This window comes from Oryzias latipes, chromosome 7, assembly GCF_053564925.1.
Source record: "Oryzias latipes strain Hd-rR chromosome 7, Olatipes_Hd-rR_3.1".
Classification (NCBI taxonomy): domain Eukaryota; kingdom Metazoa; phylum Chordata; class Actinopteri; order Beloniformes; family Adrianichthyidae; genus Oryzias; species Oryzias latipes.
Genome location: NC_136243.1, coordinates 12,957,047 through 12,976,343, shown reverse-complemented (window position 1 = coordinate 12,976,343; position 19,297 = coordinate 12,957,047). Strand labels below are relative to the sequence as shown.

The 19,297-nt window shown below is 43.0% G+C and overlaps 1 protein-coding gene across 4 annotated transcripts in view; it reads right to left on the bottom strand.

Moving 5' to 3' along the window:
* magi3a (membrane associated guanylate kinase, WW and PDZ domain containing 3a) overlaps positions 1–19,297 on the bottom strand; it is a 151,155-nt gene that overhangs the window by 4,465 nt on the left and 127,393 nt on the right. For all 4 annotated transcript variants that reach the window (XM_023956847.2, XM_023956848.2, XM_023956849.2 and 1 more), the window contains 11 exons: positions 15,917–16,123; positions 14,008–14,622; positions 12,733–12,764; positions 11,148–11,412; positions 10,382–10,476; positions 9,012–9,204; positions 6,939–7,130; positions 4,802–4,987; positions 4,614–4,707; positions 2,547–2,622; positions 2,288–2,425 (listed from right to left, as the gene is read on the bottom strand). In XM_023956847.2, coding sequence (XP_023812615.1) covers positions 2,288–2,425; positions 2,547–2,622; positions 4,614–4,707; positions 4,802–4,987; positions 6,939–7,130; positions 9,012–9,204; positions 10,382–10,476; positions 11,148–11,412; positions 12,733–12,764; positions 14,008–14,622; positions 15,917–16,123 — 2,093 coding nt within the window. The remainder of the gene's footprint in view (positions 1–2,287; positions 2,426–2,546; positions 2,623–4,613; positions 4,708–4,801; positions 4,988–6,938; positions 7,131–9,011; positions 9,205–10,381; positions 10,477–11,147; positions 11,413–12,732; positions 12,765–14,007; positions 14,623–15,916; positions 16,124–19,297) is intronic.

Below are 19,297 nucleotides of genomic sequence, written 5' to 3'. Positions count from 1 at the left end.
AACCACCAGTCGCAACGAGGGGTTAAGTATTTTGCCTGAGGACTCTTCGACACAAGGCAGCCTGCGATCTTCCAATCAGAGGTCGACAGCTCTAACCTCTGCACCACAGCCGCCGCCCATGTATGCATCAGTCAGCATTAGGTTTGACTGCGTGTCTCTGTTCAGGCTGTTTTCTTCACTCTCAAAAGTGCGATGTGAAAACAAAACTATGAATTTCTGTTTGCCATGCCTCGCCCAATCAAACCAAGTTTCCCAGATTCTTGGGGTTGGAAGTCATTCCAAGTATCTCTCAAGTTCAGGAGTACAGCAGACCAGCTCGTGTCATTGTTTTGTGCTTTATTAAAGACACCATCTTATTGATCTTTGGTAAATCCGCCTCTTAGCTGTGATGTCATCTCAGGAAAAGTACTGTTGTCTTTCTAAAGATAAGCTCCAAAGACCAGGGGCCTGTTTCAGAAAGGAGGTTAAGTGTAAACTCTGAGTGCGTTAACCCTGAAATCAGGGAAACCCTGGGTTTTCCGTTTCAGAATGGGAGGTTTGTTAAACCAGAGAAAGCAGAGTAAGTCAAACCCGTTTCTGAAAGAGAGGTAACTTATACTCGGAGTCAGTGTCCATGGTTACTTACGCTGTGAACCTAACCTGGTCGGGAGCAGGTTTTATCCTTTAAACTCAAGGTTTCTGCCGGTCCCCTCCCCTTTTTAAAGACGAAGCGGTATTTTTCGCTTTAACCTTCATTGCCCAAATGTCCGTCACACAGAGACGGTCTAAGTGACAAGAATGGCTTGTCCTGTTTTGGAGGACCCAATAGACGAGGAGGCTGCATTAATTCATAGAGAATTATATTTACCTCGTACGAGGATTTTGAGAAGACTCGATTTTTTGTCATTTCCCCATATGTTTTTGTTTGAGCGTTACCGTTTTTCGTTGCAGTCAATTACATATACAATGAAAACAACATTAGATATCTATTGCTATGTAGATGTTTCATATGTCAAATATTGTCAACAAAGCCTACATCCATGACATGCTCAAATTTGACCTGATTGAATTATGTTTTTATACTTCATTTTTAGCTGCTGCCATGTTCTTTTAATTCCTGCAGGATTGCATCTACATGAAAATTAAATCAGGGACATTGGATCAGATTAATGTAACAATTACTTTTTGGAAACACAATTTGCTAGTACTGCTTACTTTCTTAATCCCATATAAACCTATACCACTTGATCAATACAAGGGTAGTGTTGCAGAGTGTGTGTGCTGAGCGGGGTGCGAGTGCAGGTGCAGATGGGGGGGGGGGGGGGGGGGGGGGTGAGCACGGAGCGGAGGTGTGTGCGTGGTATGTATTGTGTGTTCGGAGGACGGAGCACTTAGTAAAATAAAGAGAAGGTGTCATTCCCAGAGTAACTGTTTTGGAGTCATTCTTAATCCGCTCTGGAGGTTGAGGGTTTCCGACGGGAAGTGAACCCCGAAGGAGAATTCCCTTCGGCCCTGAAGGAAATCTCCCCTGCGCTTCTGACCACGGTCGGAAAGACGAGAGAAGAGAAAGGAGAAGTCTTCGCGCAGCGAAAGGTTCAACAGTAGACAAAAGTTCACTTTTAAAAACACAATTGCATGTATTAATATTAAACTGACCAAGAGGGGAAGGTTAACAAAAAAGTCCTCTAAACATTACCGACGTTAAATGCATCCCCCCCCCCCCCCCAGATTGGTTCTGTACACTATGCAGCATTTCATGCATTTACACCAGGAATAACACTTCAAAAGTACACCGAAATATCGCCATTTTTTATTTCACACCTTACGCTATTTAAAAAGTTATTACAGCCAATATTTTATAACAATGATTTAAATGCAAACTTAGGCATTAACTTGAGCAGCTATGTTTTTCCACGCTAACTGTCTCTGTTTTGCAGATGCAGCGGTGTTGCTTTTCTTCCGGAATATGTGCTCATATTCACTGTAACTCTGCAGCAGCACGTCAAGATCAGCTGGCGAAAAATACGCAGACCTCTTTTTTTCACGGTTGCCATGGTGACTCGTGATATCTGCGCTCCATTGATAATGGCTTCTTATAGTCGCGGTGCGCACGCTTAACTCCGAATCAGTCCACTCAGAGTTGATTGATCTAACTCGGATCAGCTTCTCTGAAACAGAAAACTCAGAGTTGTTAATCTCCCGATTGACCAACTCAGAGTTCAAGTTCAACCTCAGAGTTGGTTGAACCTCCTTTCTGAAACAGGCCCCTGGTCCTTCTGTTAGCTTTGTTAGTAACAGGGAAACTCACGTGAATCCTGCCGTCTTTGAGGGCTGGCCCATCCTCAGCGAGACGCAGGATGTACAGACCCATGTTATACTCCTTCCCTCCTCTCAGACTGAAGCCGAAACCGCGCTGGCTTCGTTCCAACTCCACCACAAAGCAGCCCTGTTGTTCAGACATAACATATCAGCATTATTCCACAATACTTTATCGTACAGAGTGAGGCTGGAGGTAAATGATGATGATGGAGACAGAAACACAAGCATAATTCTCTCCTAGGTCCTACCTGCTTGGGTCCTGATGGGATAAGAGCTCCCATCTCGGCCGGCGAGACGCCATTCTTGACTTCAGCATCTCCGTTTCTGCCATAGGGACCCATTAAAATAATGTTATGAGGTGCAAACTGCCACATTACAGAACATAAAAACAAATAAAAGGACGATCATATAGGGTGTGCTAATGCATTTGTTTTGAAAATCTTTAACTTGTGTTCCTAGTTGGGTTCACGATAGAATGTACATCATATATATGAAATCCTGCAGAGAGCCGCATTGCTTTACATTCCTGAGTACCAAAAGCAGGGTAATACTTCACAGAGCCCTGGAATGAACTGGAGTCTGGGTTGGGGGGTACCCCGCCTTTGCCCATCGAAAGCTGGGCTAGGCTCCAGCAACCCCATGAAAGAGACAAAAATAGATTTAGAAAATGGATGGATGCTTTACAGAGCTGGATATCGCACTGAACTGCCCAGACACACTCTCTGGTATTGAGCTGATATGAATACTGGGAGGAGATCACACCAAACTGCACGCCAATCTCATGCATGAGCGCAGGCTGTCCTTAAGCATGTGTCGGTGATTGAATGAACGAGGATGAAGCGCAAAGCTGAAGAGCCCGAAGAGAGATAGGCAGCTCAAAAACGGCCATGGCTAAGGGCCGCATGTGATATATGAAAGAGTCCGACACAAGTCATTTTAGCTAAAGAGGATGATCAAAGAGAAAGCCGTACGCGCCATTAATCTGTCCAATGTCTATAATTACTTTCTGTGGCTCTGTCTTCAAGTTAGGCAGTGTTTGTGTGTGTTCGTGTGTGTGCTCTGCCTGTTGAAATAATAGGAGAGGGCAGATCAAAAGATGGAAATGATCCTAAATACAGGGATTGGTGCTACGTATGAGTTAAAGAGGCAAAAGCTGGAGACAGAAATGACAGTCTATCCAGAGAGAATGTGCCATAAGTGTGTAAATGCACACATTTGTATTTCCATAGCATGTTTATATAGATATAAAAATGACTCCTACTCCAGGCTGAAAATAAGAAGTTCTTATTTTATTCTCAAATTTCCAGGGTCCTTTTCTTCCTCAGCTATTTTAAATCTTCATGAGTATCCAGAACATTTTCTCTCAGGGCTGAATTTACCGAGATGTTCCCTGTGCCACTGGCTGCAGGCCAAGCCCACATCATGATTCATCTTCCCCTGTGCCTAATAGTTTGTTGGATTCAATTCTCTGGGCTCTGCGTGTCCACTTTGCTCTCAGTGTTACGACACAGAAATAATTGCCATAAGGTGCCAGCGTTGTTTTGTATGTTTGACAACTTTTGATGCGTGTGTGAGGGAAAGAATCTGGCTTCCAAACAAAAGCTGTTGTTATGTTTCAAAGAAAACCGTCTTTCTGGTTTTGCAATGTAACTGTCGGGTCCTTAACGAACCTTTTCTTGTCTTTTTGTTGACCCCCCCCCCCCCCCCCCCCCCCTCGTTCATGCTGCATCAATTATTCCACTTAAATAATGCCGAGCAGCTGCTTCCAGAAGGTCACGGCTGTTGTTTGTTGGTGAAGCTCGTGAAAAGATTGGAAATTTGCATGATTGGAGCAGTGCTCCACTGTGAAGGGTATCAGTACTGCCTCACAGCCAAAAAGCCACAGAATTTCTATGCTATTTTTGTTATTTCTGGCCTTGTTTACCACAATTGGGCTGTTCTTGTATGGTTTTGAGGGTCCAAACATTTCTGTGCTTTTCCTATGTATTCCAGTCAAAGGATTTTTGAGACAAAATTGATAAATTTCTTGAAATAAGTAAAAAGAATAGGTGGTTATTATTTTCCAGACTTTTTAATTGAAAACACCAGTTCACATATATTTTAAACAGTAATACTCCCCACCCCCGTTTACTGTGTTCCCATCATCCCACTGGCCCAGATATATAAAATTAATTATTTTGTTTAAAAATAGCATCCTTTTTTAGTAAAGATCGGCCAATGACAACTATGTTTTTTTTTCTTCTATATTTAAGGTGTAATGTGTAAGCCACACCCACTAGGTTTCCTCTTGCATCGGTTGGTGTGTGCTTGTGTACCTGTCCTGATGGTTTGCAGGCTGCTGCCCCACAGCTCGGTGATGGGCCGACGGGCTGTGCTTCGCTGAATTTGCTCCGGAGGGAGGGGCGTTGTCTGCTCAAACACAAAGCACATACCAACATGAAATCCAAATTGCGTAAATTGCGTAAGCAGCTTGAAGGAAAGGCGGCGTGCGGCGGCGGCTTACCGTCCTCGGGCACCACAGTGAGGGTGACCGTGTTGCCGGCGTCCTTGATGAGCTGAACGATGTCGTTGTGCGACAGCTCCATGATGGAGAGCCCATTGACCGCAGAGATGCGGTCCCCCACCTTCATCTGGCCTAAGCGGTCGGTGGGGCTGCCTTCAATGATGCGGCCGATTTTGTGAGGAATGACTGTCGCAGAGAAAAAACAGAAACTTTGACTCTGCAGAGTCAAGAGGACAAAATATGTGCAAAGTACTTCATTCAATTAAAGAAAAACCATTGATTCTATCCAAATTGCTGTAACCATTAGCGTTTGTGCGTTTTACTTTCTTTTCACTGATGTGACAAACATTTTGAAACAGAAAATTTAGATCTGGTTATTTATTTTTATGTAAAATTTTGGCACAGAAATTCAACTTCAACTCCAAAGTTCACCGATAAATTGAATTAAATTCATGAATTAAACATTGATTCATTTTTTAAATATTCATTTTGTTTGGTCCTGAAATATCAAAGCTGCTAATTTAAACTAAAAGGTGACATTTTTACAAATTAAATTTTTTGAATTTGTACCTAAAAGAAAATCAGTTAAAAATGAGTCTGTGGATTTTGAAGTCAATTTATTGCATAAGTGAGGACGGATTCAATCTCTTGATTTTGTTTTACTCAATTCTGTCAATGCGTTGACTTTTCTGACCTGAAAAATGTCACAATTATTTATTATCTTATGTTAGTTCCCACAAAAGCTTAAAGAGACATTTCTGGATGGAAACATATTCTGTGGGTTTTTCAGCTAAACACTGATTGTAAGCTTAGAACTGCAGACTAGACAAAGACCTTAATACTCGATTCCTCAACCGCAGCAAACTCATTTAAACAGCCGTTCAACATTTAAGAGCTCCCAGCTGGAGCTCAGTGCTTGAAATTTGAGGCTTATTTTTATCCTTTGCCTCAAAAAAGTCCTTTTTCTTAATTAATGAGCAGGTGGAGGAACAGCTAGAGAGGTGGAGGTTTGCTCTGGAAAGAAGAGGCATGAAGGTCAGTCGTAGTAAGACAGAATACATGTGTCTGAACGAGAGGGATCAAGGTAGAAGCGTTAGGTTACAGGGGGCTGAGGTGAAGAAGGTGCAGGAGTTTAAGTACTTGGGGTCAACAGTTCAGTGTGATGGGGATTGTGGAAAAGAGGTGAAGAGGCGAGTGCAGGCAGGTTGGAGCGGGTGGAGGAAAGTGTCAGGAGTGTTGTGTGACAGAAGAGTGTCAGCAAGACTCAAAGGAAAGGTGTACAAGACAGTGGTGAGACCAGCTCTGCTCTATGGGTTAGAGACGGTAGCAGTGAGACAGAGACAAGAGGCTGAGATGGAGGTAGCAGAGATGAAGATGTTGAGGTTCTCCTTAGGAATGACCAGGTTAGACAGGATAAGGAACGAGTACATCAGAGGGACGGCTCATGTTGCCTGTGTTAGCGACAAAGTCAGAGAAGCCAGACTGAGATGGTTTGGACATGTTCAGAGGAGGGATAGTGGATATATTGGTAGAAGGATGTTGGAGATGGAGCTGCCTGGCCGGAGGGCAAGAGGACGGCCAAAGAGGAGATATATGGATGTCTTAACAGAGGACATGAAGTTGGCTAATGTTAGGGTAGAAGATGTTCATGATAGAGTGAGGTGGAAAAGGATGATTTGCTGTGGCGACCCCTGATGGGAAAAGCCGAAAAAGAAAGAATGTGACATTTTTTTCATCAGGTTCTTGTGATACAGTGTTTGTTCACTATGTCTGTCTGCTCTGTATTTGACTAATCTCCTCTTTATGTTCATAGCCCACAGTTAATAAAGTTAATTATAAACTCCTGCATCCGATAAACATCAGTGAATTCTCTCAGCTGCAAGGCAAAGCTCTGTGTCCCTGCTATAGGGCCAGAGTGAAATCGGAAAAATGCTCGCAAAAGGGGGCGTGTCTACAGTTTTTTTTTTTTTAAGTGAAAACGAATAAAGCGAAAGACTGAAAATGACTTCATTGAACCAGCTGCAGAAATGCATCAGAAAAGGAGTGTTATTAAAGGAAATGAAATAACATTGAGTTTTTGAAATCAAAAATAGGGTTGTTTGTGACTTGAATGGCGTCATCTCGTTTCATGCCTTACCTCCAGGCGGGGGCTTGTTCTTCGAGGTGAGGATGACGAAGCCGAAGCCTTCGTTGTCCCTGCGATGCAAAGTGACATCGAAGCTCTCGGGTCGAGTGGGCAGTCCACTGTTGGGTGCCTCAACGCGGGGCATCTTCGGGGAGCTGCTGACCTGCTGTGACTGCGGACCATTCGCTTCCTCCCCAGCTACGTCTGATGGATGATAAAGACACGCAGGACAAGATGAGCTGGGGAAGAGCTTACAGACCCACTCCAATTATCTTTTGATTATCTTAAACCCCTTTATTTTTTTTTACTTTCCATCAGGTTTTCCACTGACGGAAAGGTAAAGTCTAAAACCCCAGCGCAGATCACTACAGGTCCACCTCAGTGGGTAACAGTGGTAGAGAATGTTTGAGTGCTGTACACTAACAGATTAACGTCCCACTCCCAACATCTTGTAAACTATTTTCAAAGTGTTCCCAGTGGTTTTTTATTCTGATTTAGCCAAAACTATTTGTAGTAGTTCATTAGAAATTTGCCTCTGAGTTGTGGGCGGGACTGTTGGCGAGACCTCGGAGCAGGGAGCTGGTGACTCGCCAGTCTATTTTCTACATCACACTTAAGCTTTTTTTTCCCTAATGGCATTTTTTCGTCTGCTCCTATTTCACAACGATTTGAATAAAGAAATACTCGGAAATCTAATTTTAGAATGAATTTTTTTCATATGTGTCCTTCATCATAAGAAAAGCACCACAAGATCATGTCAAAAACACTAGATTTTCATCTGAGTGGGTCCTTAATGTGGATAAATAAACCCAAATTAAAAATGGCTTAAAAAACAACGACGTTCCTGTTGGCTGACAGATCAACATGTCAATACCGTTTCTGCACTAGAATTCACACTTATAAGCCAGATTTAAAAATAAAAAAAGACCTTATAATCCATAGCAATTTATCTATGGATTTATTCTGGTTGTGCTTCCTGATGTTAAAGCGATTTTAAGAGATGGACGGCACTCTGTCAAAATGTCCTGTTTTTTCCCTCTCACGTATTTTATACAAGGTTAGGTGTTTTTGTAAATATGTTACTGTGGCTAACGTGTAGCTGTGTAGGACTGTGTTCTCACTGACGAGGTTGGGAGTTAGTGTAGTCACAGTATTGTCTTTCTTAGCGGTATCGCTCTATTTCTTTACGTTTCACAAAAAGGTTGGGACTTACAGGTATTGTGATTCACTAATGCGCTTCTAATGTGACTAACATGTAGCGTGTCACAAACAAGTTCTAGATTACTGTGAACTCAGTTCATAAAGTCTGACTGACTGACAGACTTATCTCCGACTCTTTTATCTAGTTTAATGCACCTTATAGTTTGGCGGCCTTATAAACCGGTGTGCCCTCTAGTGCGGAAAATATGGTACGTTTTTCTTGAAATAATGGACCTTTTCAGCAAGTCCTCCAATTATTGTTGGTAGTCGGTTTCAAAGCCCCAAAACTGATGTTCAGTTTGTGCTGTGGGGGTCATTTCAGACCAAAGGTTTTAGAGGGCAGGATATCCTAAAAGGGCTAACAAGCTTAGATAATGCTGAGAAACACAATCTGCTTTTTGAAGGATCTTTTCTCTGAAGGAGGCCTTAATCTTCTCCTTTTTTCAGCTGCTTCTTCCCCACAGAGAAACATCTGCATTCTTTTCTCTCTCCAGTGCCGTCTTCCTTTGTCATATCAATGAATCTCCTCGTTGGTCTTCCTTTATGTCTGCTCAGCAGCTATAACCTCCACATCCTTGAACACGTCCCAAACATTCCAACCTGGCTTTTGTCGGCTGAACATCTACATCTTAATCATTCCTGATCCTCCGGCGTCCTCATCACTCACACAGAGAGCCCCTACAATCAGTGGCTTGTATTAGCCGCACTGCTTCCATTCTGCAGGGCAGAGCGTTGTGAGACGTCACGCTCATTCAAGGGTCTTAAGTGAGGATCCAGCCCGGCATAAATTCAAAGGATTATGGAGAAACTCTTGACATCAAAGCTCCCTGTGAGAGGCTGCCTTCCGGCTGGGTTTTGACTGCTCAGAAGTGGGAGGGGCGCTACCTGCGTGTGCCAGCCTCCTGCGGACTGTGAGCATGACGTGGCCGTTGCGGGCGGCGTTGGTCATCAGCTCCAAAACCTGCTTGTGAGATTTGCCCTTGACTGGTATTCCATCGATGCAGAGAAGCTCGTCTCCGGCCCGCAGGCGCCCGTCCTTCTCGGCTGCGCCGTAGGGGACGATGGCGCCGATGTAAACCTGATCAAGGTAAAGAAATGGGGGGAAAGCAAATCAAATAACTGTCAAAACATTTCAACCATTTCTATATTTCATTTGACTTTCCAATCATGACTAATCTAAGGGGGTTGTGAATCGGTATCTCTTGGACATTTTCACTACACTTTCAAGATCAGAGAAAAAGATTTTAGCAGCTGCAGCATCTGCTCATTGGTATTGGTGGAGATAAACACCGGAGCTTTAGCTCTTCCACTAACGAAATGCTTGAAGAGTTGCAGTGTGTCAAAGAGCATGTGGAATTTAGGTGCTGCCAGTGACATTTCTGATGCCAAAGGGTAAAAAAACAAGAAGATAAGAAGAAATACAAAATAAAAAGCTGCCACAAACTAAAACCCTTTTAAGCTGAGCCAAACCGTGTTGGAACATTCCAATTCTAGGGGTCATTGACTTAAAACCTTGAACTCTTTACTTAATGGGTATAAGGGCAGTTTGGGTTGATTATTTTAAAAAGTTCTACAAAATCGGCGGTAACACGAGGTGATGCTTTGCTAAAGGTCAGATGTTTGAACTTTGGAAACGACAATGCACCGCTCACAGAAAATATTGACGCATGTCAAAACTGCACCGTGCTACCAAAACGTGATGCTAAAAGTAAGGCGGAAATGCTGCCCCGCCCAAAACGTGGATGCCATTAGAGAGTTGTACCGCCTTTCCTGCTCAAAATGCACCACAGGAAGTCTTATTGTGTCTGTACTTTGACTTAATATTAAAACCCAGTCCACGTTCAGGGTAAGTGGTAGCATTAAAGAACACAACTAGCTAGTCTTCTGACCATTTATTATAGATGACTGCTTTCACTGCAATAACTGTTGAAACTTTTCCCAAATGTGGCTTTTTATATTTGTTTTTTTGCACTCCTAACTGAATAGTGTTCAGTCATTGATTTCACTTTCTTTGGTTTGTCAACTATTCTGTCAGCATTCACACTGTAGCTGAGCCGCACCAGGGTTCATTTGCAAGCTAGCAAATCCTTCGTGGCTTGTTTGGTCCATTTCAGAAGAGCTTTCACACTCGTCACAAACGATCAAAGCAAACAAACTCACGTGTGGACCAAACAGTACTGTGAAAGCTTCAAAACATCTCAAACCCAATAGTCTGAAATATCAGAGAAACGGGCACTGCAGGTGAAAACACTCACAGGCTGATCCGGGCCCTCGCCTCCCAGAACCCTGAAGCCGAAACCAGACTCCTGGTTCCTTTTTATAAACACATCCAGCTCTTTTGTGTTTGGTGCTGCAAAAAGCAAGAAAAGAGTTTAAATGAATACAAAAGTATAAATATTTGACGGTGTCATTTTATTTAAGGTGGGAGTTATGAGATATCTTGTTGATACGCCACCCTCCACTCAGTCAGGGCCAGCAGTCCTAAAGCTGTGACCTCTGTGACCTTCACCAGAGTGAACAGGTCTGAGTAAAACTTTACGCTAAAACTGGAATTATCTTCCACATAATATACACGTAGCTCCAAATCTTCTTTAAGGTTATGACATCTTCAAGGTCACGGCGTCTAGATCATGAGGGTTTCCTGTTGTTTAGTTTCTGTCTTTTTGTTTTGTGTTGGTCCTCCTCTCCCATCTGTGTGTATCCTGAACTTTACTGCTTGTAGTTTGATTCCTTTAAAGAGCTTCTGCAGTGTTTAAGTATGGATTTAAAACAAAAAACATTCACTTAAAAAGAAATCCTATGTTTTCCATTGGTTTATCGGGTATGTTGGTTTTCTTGTACTTATGTTGAAACACTTAACTGGTTTCAGTTTTAAATTAACATGAAACTGAACCTCGTATAAATACAAGACAGGGACTACTGAAAGTAGATCTATAATTCTGATCACTGTTTCAGAAATGTCTGGAGTTTGGGCTCAGATCCCGTCAAAGGAAGCTGTTAAAAGTGAAAGTTTTGACTTACGCTTGCTGTCCAGGATGGCTTTGGACCTGAGGTAGAGCTCGGAGGCGTCTGGTTTGGGCGAAGATGAGCGCAAGGTGCCGCTGGAGACGGGGAGAGAGTTGGGAGTCACGTCGGACTGAGTGAGGGTCTCAGTGCTGCTGATCATCTCCTGCTGCTGCTGCTGGAGGTGGTGGTGTGAGGGTGGGTGGGGTAGCTGCTGGGGAACAGGAAGCGGCGCTTGTTCAAGGACAGGCTGCGAAACGGTGTGGGACACGGGCGCTGTGACCTGCAGCACGGAAACAGGCGGAAAACGAATGAGCCCAGGTGGACGGGAGTTATCTGTTATTTCAGCTTTTTTCCTTAACTGCAAGGTGGTCGATGGAGCATTTTTTAAGGCACATTTAAATTCACTGAAAATAGCAGGCCGACGCAAACAAAGCCGAGGCTGTTTCTGTTCCTGCCCCAGCTCGTTTTTATGTTTTTCTAAGCGCGGTAATGAGAAGCAGCACGGGGACTCTTGAATGCGGCGTATCATCTTACACAGCAAACGCAGAGGGACCTTAAGGTGCTGCCTGCACAAAGCCAACATGTTTACCCACATGCACTGCCTAAAATAACAATCTGGTAGACGTGGGCTCCCTGAGTAATGCAGCTGCTCAAACACAGAGAAAGCCGCGATCCCACACAAACCTTTAGAAAAGAAACATCAGCATTCTCTTTTTTCATGTTCTTTTCTTGCTACGTTTTGGACAAACTGTCTAAATCCAAAATTGTTGTCTGAGTTTTTACTGCAGTTTCTCCTCAGTTTTGTTATAAAATGACCTCGGCTTTGTTTGGCTTTTTTTTTTTTAAAGGGCACTTTGAGCAGATATCAGAAAGTCCTAGAAGCTAAACAGGCCACATGGGGGCAGTAGAGCTACACACAGCTGGCTGGATTGGCTGTAGTGAAATTCGTAAATGTCCCCACCGTACTGCTTAGGAGAAGTGAGAGTGGATCCATCAAGTTTCCTAGGAGGTTTGTTATTTACACAGGACTGCAGTGGATACAGTTTATTTTCTCCAGGCAGCTGTTTTTGTGCTTCTTAACATAGTATATCTTTCATCATATAAAAATTTGCAGTAAACCCTTAACCCTTGTGCTTTCCTATGATCCCACCCTTGCATTGACGTGTTCTTCCTACCATGACAAAGGTGGATAAAGGTGGAAAGATTTCATGTAATCCATGGACACCAGTGAAGATCACAAATCATTGAAGAAAAAAGGTTCAGAGCACTGTCTAGTGGGTCTAGATGACCCAACTGCCAATGTTAAAGTGCCTAGGATAGCACAAGGGCTAAATGAGGACATTTTTGGTCAAAAGGGTGCTTCAAAACATAAAAAATAATGTTGGCTTTGCACATTTGTGCTAAATGTGCGATTTGTTTGGTTTTTACACTGTTCTACCTGTACCTTAAAACAAAGTCAAAACAAACACTTCAATAAAAAACACTGAGTCATGACGTTCCAGAGAAACCGTTTTGTGCAAAAACATATTTTTAAAACACAAAACCATATCTGAAGAAAAAAATCTAAAAATCTATTCTGAGAGATGAAAGTTTAACTTACAGGTTTTAGTGATTTCACAGGAGATGTCTGACCTGTAAACAGAGGAGAAAGTGAGGGTTTTTATCAACAAAAACATGAATATTGCCCCAATAAAACAACAACAAATAAAACATTAGTACTATTGAGTTTTTTTTTATATTTAGAAAATATAGTGCACACATAGCAGTATTAATGCTTCTGGGGAGAAAGTAGTACAAAACTGTTACTTTTGAGGGGAAATTGCACAAATAATTTAGAAAAAGGGTTTAAGTCCACCAGCAGAGGGCAGTATGCTCTTATGTCCACTACCAAAGATGTAATTAGAAGATGAGAGACAGGAGTAACCTTAAGGTGCTGGAAAACATACAATTTTCTGGGATTAACCTGACAGCTGTTTGCAGCCCCAACAACAGAAAGAAGACACTTTTAAATCTGCATTAAAGGCCACAAGACTTCACTGCCTGCTATATTTTAGACCCACAAGGCAGCGGTACATACGTCATACCCCTAATCTCAGCCTGTAGGAAACTTTCAGAAAGATCTCCAGTGTGGTTTTCTCTTTTAGCCCTGGAAAACCTCTGCTTTTCTTTTCGGAAGTGACACGCTCAATCAGCATACGTGTGACCAATCGGGGGCCGCCACATACAGCAAAAGCCGAGGCCCCCGGAGTTAAGCGGAGAAGCCGGATCACTACCTTTGATATGTGGGTACAGCACTGATCTCCTGAATCTAGGCTACTGCACTGCAGCAAAGTCAAAAGAAGGAACAAGCTCTTCAAATCTCTGAAAGCACAGAGGAAGAAAGGCAGGCGGCGATAACCCACCACGCTCTGCCTCCCCTGCCCTCCTTCCTTCTCTTTTTTTTTTTAACGGCAGCAAGTGAATTGCAACCTTTTTTTCCACCTTCTGTGCACGGATCAACGTGCGAGTCCTCCCAGTTGTGGAGGATGTGGAGGTGGACAAAAGCAGGATGTAAAATAAGATTTATTTAGCATTGGAGGAGTTTGTGCACCCCGACAATGAGAACAGAATTCCACCGAAATGCATTTTCTCCTTCTCTGGAGGCTTTTGATAAACAAGAAAATGACGACAGGTGACTAAAACCTCGGCGGGGATTTAAAGGATTGCGCCGCACAGGAATAAAACCGATTATCCCAGAAAAGTCGGTAGATTATCAGAGATGGCATTGTTTAAACAACACGCCAGAACACCAGGACTCAACATTCACCACCTGTCAGATGCTCTGAAGATTAGTTGGGGATTATTTGCAGCAGCAGTGTGACCTGGGATCCCTCACCTCCTCTGAGCACCAACACGCTGACCTCGCTGCCCACGGCTAGGTCTTTCAGGATGTCCACCACCTGGGAATGACTCAAGGTTTGAACATTTTGTCTGTTGATTTCCTTGATGACGTCGCCCTTCAACAGGCCGCGGCACCACTGTGCATCCAGGATCATCTTCACCTTCTGTCCGAGGGGGCAGTCTGCGATGGCGAAGCCAAAGCCCCCTGGACCTTTCACCAGCGGAACGCTCACTAGCTCTGGCTGCAAAAGAGTCGGGTCAGGAGCGTCTTGGGCTTGAGGGAGGTGTTGATGGACGGGGTGAGGTTGGTTGAGACGTCCGTTGCTGATGGGCGGCACAGAGGCAACCTGCCGAGAGACATTCGCCCCGTCTGGGATCGTGTAGTGGGGATCCTGCGGAGTGGAGGTGGACGGAGGCAGAGAGGTGTCCGTGGAAGACGCGGCGCCACCTGCTGACTCCTCGTTACTGCCGGAGTCCTCGGGCAGTGGGTAGCCCCGGCACAGGACCATGTCCACGTACTGGTTGACTGGGATGGACTGAAACATCTGCACCACGTCGGCGTGAGTCTTCCCCAACACGCAGGCCTCGTTAATCTCCACAATCACATCACCTAACGGAAAAGGACAGAATGTAAACAAGAGCATCTCCCCTCCATAAGGGTAGAGCGTTGCACCCCTGGTTGGTTGAATTGCGTGGTATATGGACGATCGGAAAAAGATTATTCCGACCCGCCGACACAATCAATACCCTTCTCAGAAAACACAGCCACGGTTTCTCTCTTCCGCTCAACTCCTTAAAAAAATGCACTGGCTCCCACCCAAACGTACCCCGATGCCTCATCTAACAACCCCCAAAATGGCAACTGTAGCATATATCTCCAGATTGTTGAGGCAGTTCAGTGTTGGCAGGAATAAACCCTGATGTGGCAGAAAAAGCAGTTCCAGGCTACTGCTCGTTGTTAAAACCCAATGAAACTAATTACATTCATCTTTTTGGCACAGTCAATTACCCTCCTTCTCCAGGGAGAGTTAAACATTAAAAATAATTACTCTCTCTGTTCCGATTTCACGCCGACTCTTGCCAGCTGCGGCGCTGGGGCTCCCAGGCATCAGTGCAACCAGAATCGTGGGGTTATCATGTCCAACCCACAAAAGACAGAAATCGGATCCACGCAGTAGAAACTCACCGGTTCTTTTGCATGTGGAAGTGATGGTCGTTGATTCCTTTAGATTTTCTCAATAATTCACTGTCTAACTGATGCTGCGTACACACAGTGTGATGATGAAGTTCTTGAACAAACCTTTTAGCATATGGTGTTCACACTGGACTATTGCAACTTGTTACTAGTGCATGTACTCAAAAGAGATTTGGTGTGAAGTGTCAAAGTGGAGCAAATTTTGCTCCAGGCCTTTTCTTTCACAGCTCTATTCGGATATCTGAAAGACTTGGTGTCATAGAATTTCAACTGGATGCAAATCGCAATTATAAATGTCTCCTCCATTATCATTTTTCAAATGGCTGGTACTTGTGTGTTTTGAAAAAGGATGCTTGCCCATACATCACTAATGGGTCAAAGTTCAACTGGTTTAACTTTCATTGTGTGTTCAACGGCAGCTCGTTTTGTATGTAGAGCCCAAAAACTGACGTAAAAACTTGCAAAGGGATGAATGAACATGCGTTTGGAAGCGTGCGTTTACAATTCCACGCACATATCAACACTGGTCACTTGAACGGGCATTTTGGAGCCCGGTGTGAACGTAGCATCCGTCAAAAATAACATGCAAATATTCAATATTTAGACTGTTTTTTTAGTATTAGAAGTCATGAAAGACAGGATGATCTGAAAATCCCCAATTCTTCCACGGTCAACTCCTACAGTTTGTTATGCCTGCGGAGAAAGTTACCTGAGGCGATCTTTTTGTCGTGAGCAGCGGGACCATCTGGAAGAACATTTTTGACCTGGAGGAACTCGTCAGGTCTGTCCCCGCCGATGATGGTGAAGCCAAATCCGTGGAGACTCTTCTTGAGGGTCGTGTGCACGAAGGTGCCATGCAGCTGGGATGGATCCCGTGTGAAACCCCGCGCTCCGGGAGCAGGCGGCTCCATCACTTCTGCACACCGAAGACGGGACAAAAATAGACGCTTTATACCTTGCACACCTTTTTATTGAGCACATGAATGTTTGTGCGACTACTGTAAGGGCGCTAAACACGTATCTGCACAGAAAAACAAACATTTTAATGCTGGCGTTTTGCCCCGGATTCACTGCTGACTACCAAATGTCTATGTCCCTGAAATGTCTTCAGAGCAAATATCCTCAGAGGTGCCAACATGCAACCTCATAGAAGAAAGGCGATGAATACACACATTTGTGTGACTATAGCAAAGAGGCCAACACAAATCCTTGTTTGCCGTTCCCTTCGGTGACTGCCTCCCAGGTTGTGAGGTTTCTGTCCCTCCATTTCGCTGGCATTTGTCGCACTGATAAATGGTGGAGCATCAATCTCATTAGGGGGAGAGGTGCCCAACCCCTCCTCCATTCTCCTTCTTCCTGGCACCAGTCTCCTTGTGCCATGGGATTTTGATTTGCATAAGTGCTCTGGAATTGGCAGATAAATGTGACAATTCTTAAAGAAAGAGAAGAGAGATCCTGCAATTTGTGACTAAAAGGGGACCTAATATGCTATTTTCCAGCCGCTTAGTTTCCATCTTGATGCCCTCTAAATGATCTTTTTACACCGCAGAGCTTCTATTAACTCCTTTCTCTGGACTTATAAAAGGGAATCGTTTTTATCTTTAAAACCTCTCGTCCGGCTGGCCATCGGGGCTTTATGATTGGTCATCTGTCTACAGCTGGTACCCACTGCTTCAGCAGACAGTGTGTGAATGTGTGTGTATGCATGAATGATGCTGTGACTCTAAAGTGCTTTGAGCCTCAACTTAGGGGTAAAAAACGCCACACAAAGGTCCATCCATATCATCGTTCACCTTTCACAGTCTCACGGATTTTTTCGGTGCAATTTTGCATCCTCTTTTTTTTTAAAGCAGTGGTCTAAGTTCTGCGTCCTGATTGGCTGTAGACTGCTGTCAGTCAGTCAGTGTCCTCCGTGCCGTGCCTCCAATACACAATGTCTGGAAATTGCCAAACCTACATAAATCTTCGAACGAGAGCAGATCTTTGTTTTCATTGTATAACACTGGACTAATGTTTCTATGAAGGTTTGGACTTTGAGAGCTTAAACAAGAGAGAAAAGTGTGAGAGTGTTCATGTCTGTCTGAGAAAAGTGTGTAGGAGTGAGGAGTTTTACAACCTTAGAAAGGTCCATAATCCTACTTTGCAGATGGAACCAAAATGTTGTCAATATTAGGAAAGGAAATTATTCCAATTTTGTATTCATTATTCAATCTTTCCATTTAAAACTTGCTCATGAGACTAACATCGCACCATTTCATTCAATTCTTCTACTGGGATTAGCAGACTAGTCGACTAATTTGTACATGGATCAGTTACAGATGATCCAAGCGGTTACAGTCACGCTCTAAAAAATGAAGTAAAATAAAATAAGAGAGAGAAAAGATCATACATCTTTAATTTTACTTTCTCTAAATTGGCTGCCTGTTAAGACTGAATAGAAAACTCTCACTGATCTATGAACGTTTCTTTTTGATGTCAGACTGTTTTGCAGAACAGAAATTTTGACAATGATCATTAATATCGATCTTGAACACTGCACTGTTTCTGCAGCTGTGACAAAAGAATTTTCCCCACTGTGGGGTACCGGTAATAAAGTCCTGTCTGTCTGTCTAAAGGCTTACATGACCGAGCCTCAACGTATCTCAAGGATCACTAGATTTAAAACAAGAACACTTTGTAAAGACACTTCTGTTATCGCGATCCTCCAATGTGGAGCCAACTCTGTGCTTCAGTTCAGGAGGCAGACATCATCTCTAGCTTTAACCTTAATCTTTCTGTTTTGATCGTTACAGTTAATCTGGGTGACCCCGGGGCGCCTTCAGGTGTGCTGCTATAAGGCCAGATTGCTTGGAGTCAATCTATAATAAACATTTTCTGTCTTTTTTTTTAAACTGTTGACGGCTGGATGAAGCTCGTCTGCTGGACTTTAAATATGTAGTTGTAGAGTTAGATAAGTTAGTTAAGTTAGTTCTTCTATGAGTTCTGGTAAATCGCCTGTCCGTCCTGGGGGAGGATCCTTCCTTCATGTGGACACCCCTGAGGTTTCTTCGTTTTTTCCGGAATCCGTTTTTTTTTTAGGAGTTTTTCCTTACCGCGAAGGGGGGTCTAAGGGCAGGGATGTCCAGTTTAGTTTAGTCAGTTTGTTGGTTCAATTTAGTATTTTCCAATTGAATTCTATTTATTCATGATCCTTTTGAGTTCATGTTTCACTTTTTCAATTATTGATACGAAGCCCATCAAGACGACTGTTGTTGTGAATTTGGGCTATACAAATAATATTGAATTGAATTGATGTGTGTTTTTGTGTCGCAACAACAAACCTTCCTTCATTTTTGTCTTTAAACAGACACTCGTGTTTTTTTGTCTGTTCTGTAGGATTGGGGGCATCGATAACAAGATGCTTCGATAATGATCCATTAACAGTTCTGAAAATATATTTATATAAATATTTTGTGAATTTTATTTTTTTTTTTTTTTTTTTTTTTTTTTTTTTTTTTTTTTATTATATATATTTTGTGAATTTTAAATAACAAATAATTAAAAACATGAATGGGATTTTAAGTTAAAGTATTACGTGGAACCTAAACCTGCAGCATGTTTTTCAATTGGACATTTGTGAAGAGCACACAAACATGGCTGACCCGCCAGAACGCGTGATCTGACCAGCTTTGCTTATAGCTAATGTTTTAAAGCATTTTGGCTTTTTTATTATTTCAATGGTCAAAGGATTTGAATAAAAATCATGCTGTGTTTAAGTTGTGACGTACCAAAATTAAGCATTTGGGGGAATATAATAACCAAAAAAAAAAAAAATCACACACTGTATTAAAATATGTTTAGTAGCTAGCTAGACACTATTTGTTTTGTTTGAGTTTAGTTAAAGAGCACCCTGTTAAAGCTAATCTACTGATCCCTCCATCCATTTTCTTAACCTGCTCTATCTTTTGCGGGGTCATGGGGTTGCCAAAGCCTGTCCTGGCTACTGTTGGGCGAAGGCGGGGAACTCCCTGGACAGGTCGCCAGTCTGTCGCAGGGCTGATCTATTGATAAATATATTTTATATATGTTTATATAGATATATGTTATTTTT